The sequence below is a fragment of the Nanorana parkeri genome, unplaced genomic scaffold (assembly GCF_000935625.1).
Source record: "Nanorana parkeri isolate BGI_ZX_2015 unplaced genomic scaffold, ASM93562v1 scaffold214, whole genome shotgun sequence".
NCBI lineage: Eukaryota > Metazoa > Chordata > Amphibia > Anura > Dicroglossidae > Nanorana > Nanorana parkeri.
Window position 1 is genome coordinate 1,271,876 of NW_017306482.1, and position 11,846 is coordinate 1,283,721.

An 11,846-nucleotide genomic window follows, 5' to 3' on the forward strand; every position below is an offset into this window, starting at 1 on the left:
AACGCACCACTCCATGTCATCCTACATTAAACGCACCCCTCCCCGTCATCCTTCATATAACGCCCCCCTCCCCGTCATCCTCCGTGTAACCCCTCCGTCATCCTCCATATAACGCCCCCCTCCCCGTCATCCTCCGTGTAACCCCTCCGTCATCCTCCATATAACGCCCCCCTCCCCGTCATCCTCCGTGTAACCCCTCCGTCATCCTCCATATAACGCCCCCCTCCCCGTCATCCTCCGTGTAACCCCTCCGTCATCCTCCATATAACGCCCCCCTCCCCGTCATCCTCCGTGTAACCCCTCCGTCATCCTCCATATAACGCCCCCCTCCCCGTCATCCTCCGTGTAACCCCTCCGTCATCCTCCATATAACGCCCCCCTCCCCGTCATCCTCCGTGTAACCCCTCCGTCATCCTCCATATAACGCCCCCCTCCCCGTCATCCTCCGTGTAACCCCTCCGTCATCCTCCATATAACGCCCCCCTCCCCGTCATCCTCCGTGTAACCCCTCCGTCATCCTCCATATAACGCCCCCCTCCCCGTCATCCTCCGTGTAACCCCTCCGTCATCCTCCATATAACGCCCCCCTCCCCGTCATCCTCCGTGTAACCCCTCCGTCATCCTCCATATAACGCCCCCCTCCCCGTCATCCTTCATATAACGCACCCCTCCCCGTCATCCTTCATATAACACACCCCTCCCCGTCATCCTCCATATAACACACCCCTCCCCGTCATCCTTCATATAACGCACCCCTCCCCGTCATCCTTCATATAACACACCCCTCCCCGTCATCCTTCATATAACACACCCCTCCCCGTCATCCTTAAAATAACACACCCCTCTCTCTCATCCTTCATATAACAAACCCTTTCCCGTCATCCTCCGTGTAACCCCTCCGTCATCCTACATTAAACGCACCCCTCCATGTCATCCTTCATATAACGCACCCCTCCCCGTCATCCTCCATATAACCCACCCCGCCACCCTCCCTGTAACGCACCCCTCCCCGTCATCCTTCATATAACGCACCCCTCCATGCCATTCTTCATATAACACACCCCTCCCCGTCATGCTTCATTTAACGCACCCCTCCAGGCCATCCTTCATATAACGCACCCCTCCCGTCATTCTTCATATATTTCAACTTCTGCTTATTGGGCATTCCTTGTGTGATAATAATAGACATGACATAATTCTGACAATGCCATGTCAACTAGGAGACCATGACATGACCAGCCTTCTATAATGGGATAATGCAGGTTGCTGTATTCGTCTATCACACCTCTGTAACTTCACCTCTCCCTCTATCCCCCCACCGTGTCATGTCAGAGTACAGTGGCCCCCGTGTATGGATCATCCTATAGATCCTCCATTCACCTGCACTCTGTGGTCTCTCCATCGCAGCCTCCTCTGACCTCCTCTTCCCAAAAAGTGCCACTAAGGCACAACCGTGTCCCCCCTCTCCGCGCATGCGCACCGCGGTCAGCGCTTCTGCCTGCGTTCCACACCTCGCTGCGAGTCTGGACGTGGCTGTTCGACGATTGGTCAATTTCCAAAGGAGGGGCGTGTCTATCATTGAGTACTGGCTGGTACCTAACAAATATGTGATTGTGTAACATCGTATTTACTTGGGAAGTCCGTGCCGTACTGGCAGAGCACAGAGCCCCCTAGTGGCCAGTATGGGGAAGAGCAGCGTGTGTGCAGGTCCCCTCTACCTATCAGGTTTTGGAGATTTGGAAATGTTGGCTTTCAGGGCTAACTTTGCTGCTTTATGAAATCCTTGTAAGCATAGCCATAGCAGTCCAGGTGACTGCTATGGGGCCTGGGAATGGAAGGGGGCCCCATTAGTTTGTTGAGGCAAATTAAACATAGGACATGTGAGTGTAATACTGTACGGTATCATTAAGGGCTGGAGTTAAAGTCTACAATGTAGAGAGTTCAGATGCACAAGAGGAGTCTTTTGGGATCTTGGCATCACAGCTCAGAGAGAGGTCATCTTGTTTGTTTGTGTGTGTGGGGGGGGGGTGTCACATTTTTGCTATGGGGCCTTGTGATCTGTAGTTACGGCCCTGCTTATATGAGCCAGTTTTCTAAAATTAGCAGCTCTCAGATAGAAAAAAAAAGGCTGATGACACAAAGGTGTACAATAGGGCTGAGAGTCCGGGAGGTGTTTGTAACGTGGAACATGCTGGAAGATTGGGCAAAGCAATGAACACCGCAGTTCATAGTTTCTAAATGCCAAAGAATACACTTTAAGGGAAAAGGGGACACTTCTGATACATTACAATATTGGGGTCAGTGCTGGCCAGAGCTACACAGGAAAAGGGTTTGGGGGTGCGCATTTCAGATGATTGCAAAATGAGCAAAGAACGTGGAAAGTGGAAAAAAATTCTTGAGTGCATCACCAGCAAGAGGTCCTGATTCCTCTATATAGATCTTTAGCTATCACTAGAAAATATCACCAGCAGGAGGAAGGATGTCCTGATTCCTCTAATAGATCAATAGTTATCACTAGAGGGATCACCAGCAGGAGGAATGAGGACTCTCACCTAGCACAGCAGAAATCACACAACGACCCACAGGTTGAGAAGCACTGCTGTAGAACATGTTTTTCTATTTGTTGAGATTAGCCTTATTATTCAGTGATATTCCCCAGCGACCAGAATAATTAGTTGTTGCCATATGAGTCAATCTACTCTTTCTGGGAAGATGTAGTAAGGAATTTATATGAATTCCAGCATCCCAAGGATGTTTGTGTCCTATTAGTGCTGCAGATCTTATGCTTACTAAATGCACAGCTAGATTGGCGATACCTGGCATCCCTTGTTCCCTTACAAATGTTAATCTTCTTTCCGTAGCCACGTACGCCGTCAGAATAAAATAAAAAAACACCATAGGAATGCATAGCTAGATTCCTATTGGCTATTTCACTTTGCAATAGCCAATAGCAAACTAGCTATTGCACCCGCACACTGCTTCTGTCAATCACTAGAATAGGACCTGATGGAGAACCTCAGGTCCCCCTCTGCTGATTGGCAGCAGCAGAGGGCTGGTGCAATATCTAGTTTGCTGTGGGCTATTGCAAAGTGAAATAGCCAATAGGAATGTAGCTATGCATTTCTATGGTGGGTTTTTTTTTCTGACTTACGGCGGTCGACAGCCCCCGATGTCAGAAAAAAAAAGGCGATCGCAGGGAAAGGTTTACTCCGCTCGATCGAGCAGAGTAAACCTTTCCGGGAGAAAGTGTTTCTCTCCCGGGCAGCTGGGAGCCGCTATCAAATAGCGGGAGACTCCCGTGTGACCCCTGGCAAATCATAATTCGACCTCCAATGGGGTCGCGGCCCACAGGTTGAGAACCGCTGCACTAGAGGGATCCCTAGCAGGAGGAAGGAGATCCTGATTCCTCTATATAGATCTGTAGTAATGAGTAGAGGGATCCCCAGCAGGAGGAAGGAGGTCCTGATTCCTCTATATAGATCTGTAGTAATGAGTAGAGGGATCCCCAGCAGGAGGAAGGAGGTCCTGATTTCTCTATATAGATCTGTAGTAATCACTAGAGGGATCCCCAGCAGGAGGAAGGAGATCCTGATTCCTCTAAGGGACCTGTAATGTACTGGAATGTAAGCAGGCTGACTCTCTGCGTTCCGGTGCGGGAGGGGGTGTGGAGCTGTGTTGAAGTCAATGGCATCGCCCACAGTGCGATCGCCCGCACTCGGAACGCAGGCACATTAGTGCCTGCATTCCGGTCCATTGCGATCTGCAAAAATAGTGATTCCAAAAGATGTCACCAGCACTCCAAAAGTAGATTCAATATACTTTCGGGGCCACGTATGGTCCCCGTCATCAGGCTCATACACACAATTCTGTAAAAATAGTGCTCGCAGCATTTTTGCGGATCGCACTGGACTGGAACACAGGCACTAATGCAGGCGATCGCACTGTGGGCGAGGGGCCTGCCTGCGCAGCCCACGCCCCCTCCCGCCCCTGAATGCAGGTGTTTTTTCGTTGGTAGATCTCAATGAGCTCGTCATTTGAAAAGTAGATCTCCAGACGAAAAATAGTGGGCGCCCCTGCTCTATATAGATCTTTAGTTATCATTAGAGGGATCCCCAGCAGGAGGAAGGAGGTCCTTATTGCTCTATATAGATCTTTAGTTATCATTAGAGGGATCCCCAGCAGGAGGAAGGAGGTCCTGATTTCTCTATATAGATCTTTAGTAATGACTAGAGTGATCCCCAGCAGGAGGAAGGAGGTCCTGATTCCTCTATATAGAAAGCAAAAAAGAGCGCCTCCATCGTGTAAAACCGCTTTAATCAAACAATGTAAAAAGAGTTAAAAACATACCCACAAAACAACAGACATAGAACTCCGGTGCGGCTGACAAGCGGCAAACCCTTCTAGGTTGACGCGTTTCAGAGGACACACCTCCTTCCTCAGAACCAATCTATCACTTTATCACTAGAGGGATCCCCAGCAGGAGGAAGGAGGTCCTGATTCCGCTATATAGATCTTTAGTTATCACTAGAGGGATCCCCAGCAGGAGGAAGGAGGTCCTGATTCCGCTATATAGATCTTTAGTTATCACTAGAGGGATTTCCAGCAGGAGGAAGGAGATCCTGATTCCCCTATATAGATCTTTAGTTATCACTGGAGGGATCTCCAGCAGGAGGAAGGAGGTCCTGATTCCTCTATATAGATCTTTAGTTATCACTAGAGCAGTGGTTCTCAACCTTTCTAGGGCCGGGACCCCTTGGTAACATTTGCCAAGTTGTGGTGACCCCCAAAGCTAAAATTTAGGGATGACACGGCTGCTGCAGTGACATCTGGTGGTGTGGCGGGAGAACTGAGACTGCTGCGCTAGGAGAGAGCCGAGGAGGACTCTCACCTTGCACAGCGACCCCACAGGTTGAGAACCGCTGCTATAGGCAAAGACGGGACCGAGCTCTGCAGCTGGAACTAGAAGAATTGGATTTAAAGTGTGTGGCTATATAACGTATGAGGTACATACTCCACAGTACTGTCACTGATAGGGATGGGCTCGGGCGTGTTCGCAGCTCCATGTGCCGAGCCCGCCAGGAAGCTGACAGTGCACAGTGCCAATCACAGGCACTGAGACATTTCCCAATCTCTGCAGCTACGGACCGGGAAAATGGAATGCATAGCTAGAGGTGTGTTTTACAAAATTGTTTGCTTGAATACATACATATTGCACCCGCCCTCTGCTGCTGTCAATCACTAGAAGGGGACCTGATGGAGAACTTCAGGTCCCCCTCTGCTGATTGGCAGCAACAGAGGGCGGGTGCAATAGCTAGTTTGCTATTGGCTTTTGCAAAGTGAAATAGCCAATAGGAATCTAGCTATGCATTCCTATAGTGGGTTGTTTTTTTTCTGACTTACGGCTGCCCCCGATTTTCAAAAAAAAAAACAGAGCAGAGAAAGGTCCCGACCTTTCCGGGAGAAAGTGTTTCTCTCCCGGCAGCCGAGAGCCACTAGGCGACCCCTGGCAAATCGTCATTCGACCCCCGAGGGGGTCCCGACCCACAGGTTGAGAACCACTGCACTAGAGGGATCCCCAGTAGGAGGAAGTAGGTCCTGATTCCCCTATATAGAGCGTCAGTTATCCCTAGAGGGGTCCCTAGCAGGAAGAAGGTGGTACATTGCAGGTATATATAGCATTGATGATTTATACAGCCCTTTACATATTGTTTGGTCACATCAGTACCTGCCCTCAATGAGCTTACAATCACATATCCCTATCTCATATGTATACTGTAAGTACACATACTAGGGCCATGTCTGGGGATGAAAACTGAAGTAAACCCATTTAAGCATCGGGAGAACATGCAAACTCAATGCAGTCCGGGACTCCAACTGAGAACCCCAGTGCTTCAAAGCAGAGGTGGTTATCATCCCACTATGCTGCCCAGTATGCAGAGCTCAGTGTACATTCTTAGCACCGCCTGGTTCCGGGATGAATAAACGTCCATATGCATGCATTGGAATTACATCATTTGGGCCCAGCTAATCAAGAAAATTGTAGATTTAGGACCTGGAAGACGATCAGGTGAAGATGTCAGAGCTGGTAAGGAAGCAATGGGAGTTGAGTTTAGTTCCACCTGAAGAGGGTTCAGGAGGGCAGTATTTTTAATATGAAGCTAGGATCAAACAGAGACTTGACCTCAAGCAAGAGGAAAGTTCAAAAGTATTATTTTACTGAAAGAGTAGTTGATGCTTGGAGAAGACTTCCAGCAGAGGTGCAGAGTCAGTCAACAGTAAATGAATGTGAACATGCCTGGGACAAACCAAGGTCTATACTCAGACCAAAAGATTAAAAAACTGGACAACCTCCCTGGACCATTTGGTCTTTTTCTGCCATCACTCTTCTATGTTTTTATGTAACTCTTCCTATTCCGGCTGAATACATAAGTCATTAGTGGGGTATGTGACTCATGGTCCTCTGGGGAAGCACAGGGTACAACAATGTCAGATATGTCACAGCTGTATGTGAAGTTGTATGTGATTATCTTAAACAAACACCCTTTAGGGCTCGTTCACATCAGCGCGGTTTGGGGCAGCTCATGCTGACTGCGAACTAGAATTTCAAATCTATGTCCCATCTCAAATGGAACCTGTCCCTGACTCTAATTCTCCCAAGAAGATGACTTCCTGCCCCTATCTCTCGCCCCCACCACTGCAGAGTCACCTCTTGGGGGATAATATAATATCTGTGTCCAAGATGGCTACTGAAATCTCAAGAGAACTCCAATTAGACACAAGATGGTGCCCGGCGTCCACAGCAGAGGACACATTAGTGCTATGTCATGTTCCCCCTAGCACCAGAAGTAAACAGCCATTATGTGATCGCTTTGTTTACTAGTGGCAGCTAACCAGTAAGTGACTAAGTTATCAGAGGATCACCGCCCCGCTTCTCGCTCAGCTTCCTGCCTGAGTGAAAGCAGTTTTCCCTGGGTGCAGTGGTGGCTGCACTGGTCACCTGCCTACAAGTTCAAGCCCATCAATGCAGGATGCCACACACCACTACCAAAAGGAAGAGAGAGGAGGTATCAGTGCCCTTTGCAGTAAAGTTCCATTGTTACACCAGCTCAGCAACAAAGTGTCCCTTCAAATTGAACCTAGTTCTATTTCAGCACTGGGTCCTGTTCACAAGGACACTACCTGCATGAAGTTAGTATTTTATTCCCAATCTTGTGCTGGTTTTCTACAGGGCGCTCTGGTTTGTACATAGAACTGTACTGGCAGTTTAATTGGCTTCCACTCATATTGGCCCGGTTTAGGGCCCCTACACACCAGATGCATTGGACTGTGCTGGGCAGCCTTACCCAACGTAGTCCCAATGTATAGACGAGACAATTTAACTTGAGTCATATGATGTCAGTTTTTGCCTCCGTGCTGCAGTGGTGTGTGCTGAAAAATAGTAGGACATGTAGCATTTTTGTTTAGCGCAGCGTGCTGTGACGCATTACACTGCATTGCATCTTGCTGTGGCGAATAGAAATAACTAAAATATAATATACAGCAAAAAACACTCAAGCCTCAAAACGCCTGAAAACCATGACTAAAAAGCTGCAAAATCATCTGAGAATGCTACCGCTTGGGTTTGAATGGGCCTAAGGGAGTGTTCACACAAGGACACAATGCCACGTGGCCGCTGGTGTGCGCTGTGACGAAAGGAGTGCAATGTGTTGATCACAGTGCATTGTACTGTTTACTTTTTTTAAGCTTATTGAGATGTCACAAAGTGATATTTTAGTTATTTCTATTCGCCGCAGCGAGATGCAATGCAGTGTAATACACCAAAGGTGTTCTAATGGGTTGAGGTCAGGACTCTGTGCAGGCCAGTCAAGTTCCTCCACCCCAAACTTGCTCATCCATGTCTTTATGGACCTTGCTTTGTGCACTGGTGCGCAGTCATGTTGGAACAGGAAGGGGCCATCCCCAAACTGTTCCCACAAAGTCGGGAGCATGAAATTGTCCAAAATGTCTTGGTGTGCTGATGCCTTAAGAGTTCCCTTCACTGGAACTACGGGGCCAAGCCCAACCCCTGAAAAACAACCCCACACCATAATCCCCCCCTCCACCAAACTTTACACTTTGCACAATGCAGTCAGGCAAGTACCGTTCTGGCAACCGCCAAACCCAGACACGTCCATCGGATTGCCAGACAGACAAGCGTGATTCGTCACTCTAGACCACACGTCTCCACTTCTCTAGAGTCCAGTGGCGGCGTGCTTTACACCACTGCATCCAACGCTTTGCATTGCACTTGGTGATGTAAGGCTTGGATGCAGCTGCTCGGCCATGGAAACCCATTCCATGAAGCTCTCTACGCACTGTTGTTGTACCAATCTGAGGGCCACATGAAGTTTGGAGGTCTGTAGTTATTGACTCTGCAGACAGTTGGCGACTTCTGCGCACTGTGCGCTTCAGCATGAGCTGACCCCACTCTGTCATTTTACGTGGCCTACCACTTTGTGGTTGAGTTGCTGTTGTTCCCAGTTGCTTCCACTTTGTTATAATATCACTAGCAGTTGACCGTGGAATATTTAGTAGCAATGACATTTCACGGATGGACTTATTGCACAGGTGGCAACCTATCACGGTACCACGCTAGTAGTCACTGAGCTCCTGAGAGCGACCCATTCTTTCACATGTTTCACAAATGTTTGTAGAAGCGTCTGCATGCCTAGGTGCTTGATTTTATACGCCTGTGGCCATGGAAGTAATTGGAACACCTGAATCCAATTATTTGGATTTGGCAATATAGTGTATGTATATTTAAATTATAAAGAACAGACTGAATCAGAAAAATTCCACATTATGACCACTAGATGGCGCTGATAAAATAAATACATCTCAGTAACAAGAGACACGGAGTCATTCACTAAGGAGCTAAAGTTTTAAGCTGAACGTTCGGCTCATCCTTCAGGCCCGCTACGGCTTTTAAACTTTATTAAACCCCAGTAATAATTTAAAATAATTTTAAAAGACCCTCATTATTTATTTAAAAAAACAAGTGAGATCAAAATCAATAATTCATCCGTAGGATTACACATAGATTAATGTTAAACTATATATGTATATAAAATTGATTAAATTAATTTGAAACATAAACTATGTGGCATTGATAAAAATAAAAAATCATTGGTGGGGCTCCAATCTTACGAGAGAGGTTTCAAGGAACGAGTCCAAGTGGATATTTCTTTTAGATACCATGACCCCTAAGGGATTAAATATTGATTTTGATCTCAATCGTTTTTTGAATAATTACTGAATACTTTAATAATGTTTAAATGATTAATTACCTTCTAATAACAATTTTTACATTAATTTGTACAGTTGTATCAAGTGTTTCTCACTGACACTTGATACAACTGTTTAATGAGACAGTTTCAAAACTTTTCTATATATTTTTTGATACTTAGTTTTGGACTGATACACATTAGTGATGTATCCACTTTTTTTGGGATTGATTTATTTTCTTATGGTTTAACACTCATTATAGAGATTAAGTATTTTGGATTGATTTACACTGAAGATTGGATTAGTTTAATATCACTTTTCACCGTATTATAATTACATATTTATTTATTGGTTTATTGTTCACTTATCAACCCTTAGCGCTGTGTTGCCTATCTCCTAATGTTGTAAGTGTTGACAAAATTGAAAAGTTACAGGATCCATGCTTACGAGCTCATGCCCATTATTTGCATTAAAGGAGAACTATGAGATGAGTGATTTCCACTCACCTCATAGTTCTAGCCGACCTGTGACAATGAGACTGTCACAGGTCGGCACAGTAGATCGGGAGGTGAGTGAACACATACCGGGCTAAAGGGAATTGCCGAACAGGCTTTGGCTCCCTTCACTTCGGGTCGGTTATTCATTCGGCTGCCTTTGGCAGCTTAGTGGATAACCCCCACAATGTAACAACACTGGAGGGGGTTAGCAAATAAATGTAACCATTGCTACTATTGGAATCCCCGTAGTAACAATGGTTACATTTATCTGCATGAATGCAGGGAGCATATTAGTCCCGGAACAGGGACTTTCCTGCCAATGAGACTTAATCGTTTCAGTATTACTACCCCGCAATGAGTATTATCTGATAGTAATAAAGTTAAATGGTTTCTAAACCCTCAGCTTTTTTTGCATAAATTTACTGCTAGCAAGCAATAGATATATGCAAAAAATTTGCATATATCTAACAGTGGTTTAAACTTATTTGTGCCCTACGCGCACTCCCGTCCGAAAATGTGAAAATTCTCGGGTGGCCGCAAAGGATCTTGGGGCGCGCTCATACGCAGTTCAAATTTTCGCCCGGGACGCGAGGAGGGACGCAAGGTAAGTCTATGGACGTTTGCACCCACATGCAGACACCATGGGACAGGAAGTGCCAGCAAGCCCGAAGGAGTCAGCGCTGGATCGGAAACCCGCCGCAGAGCTGGAGAGAAGACTGAAAACATCAGGAAAGAAGAAGATCGGATTAAGAAACATCATTTAAGGTAAGTGCTTTAATTAACGTTGGGGGAAGGGGGGGAAATTTCACTTTAAGTAGAAAAAAAAGTTTTAAAAAAAAAGTCGCCCACTCTGTAAATGCACACATACTATTGTCAACATCGGGTACGCCTATATACAAAAACGACAATTGCGCTACACATTTTAGGTATCGCTGCGTGCGCCAGATTGGGAGCAATAATTGTGGGTCCAATATTCACTGTTACCTCTAAACCAGGGGTAGCAAACCTCCGGCTCTCCAGCTGTGGTGGAACTACAAATCCCATGAGGCATTGCAAGATTCTCACAGCCACAGACATGACTCCCGAAGAGAGATGCATCATGGGATTTGTAGTTTCATCACAGCTGGAGGGCCGGAGGTTTGCTACCCCTGCTCTAAACTGATGACCTGTAAGGGCTGTTAAAGCGCCACCCATGGACAATTTGGGGTATCATATCTTGTCGCCATTTCACGTGCGCATACAATTTTTTAAGCTTGGCATGTTGGGTATCTATTTACTCGGCAAAACCTCATTTTTTATATTATACTAAATTGGGTATCATATTGGGTTTTTGTGCACTAAAATTAACTGAAGTGTAACGTATGCTGAGATTTTGGGTTTGATATAGAGTTGCGCTAATATCGTGCGACATAAAAATGTGCAACTGCCGCCATTTTATTCTACAGGGTCTGTGCTTTCAGGAAACATGTCACTCTCGAGGAGTTTAAGTAATTTTCAGCTCTAAAATGTGGATTATAACACGTGCAGCCCATTCACACCAGTCAGGTCCGCTGTGGTGTATTTTACATACACGCGGTAAAGTGCGGTGCGTTAAGGCAGACCTTTCATTTGAATAAGCTGCCTAATCCGCCGCAGCAGATCAAATTCAGACTTGCCACATTTTTGATTGTTCACCCCAAACGCATGTAAATGGTGTGAATGGGCCCTGAATAGCGCTAAATCACTCTCCCTGCTGAGCAGAGCACTGCAAGTCAAGGATCAGCGTAGCGTCTATGCTGACAAATGATAGTTTATATTCATTTTAATTTGCCGCATAACAAACAAGCAAAGAATCCAACAGCGAGTCATACCGATGTAGGAATTCTTATTGGTGTCACGGCTTGTCTCCCAAAACAGGATTATATCCAGATGCTTTCAGAACAAGTCAGCTTAGTAAATCAGAGCAGATGTTCTGGTAGAGCCAACTAGCGGCTGGAATTTTCATTGACTTGCTTATAGCTTGCATGTCTGGTATCTGACGCCAAGCCATCAGTAGCTGTAGATCACTTTTTGTGCACCAAACACAGATATTATCTTGTAAAATTA

At 46.3% G+C, this 11,846-nt stretch overlaps 1 protein-coding gene across 1 annotated transcript in view; it reads right to left on the minus strand.

Annotated features, from left to right (window-relative positions):
- The window catches only part of GGCX (gamma-glutamyl carboxylase), a 39,443-nt gene extending 37,941 nt beyond the window's left edge, over positions 1-1,502 (minus strand). The window contains exon 1 of the mRNA XM_018555819.1: positions 1,381-1,502. Within this exon, the coding sequence (XP_018411321.1) occupies positions 1,381-1,474 (94 nt within the window). The 5' untranslated portion in view covers positions 1,475-1,502. The remainder of the gene's footprint in view (positions 1-1,380) is intronic.
- Positions 1,503-11,846: the final 10,344 nt, after the last annotated feature.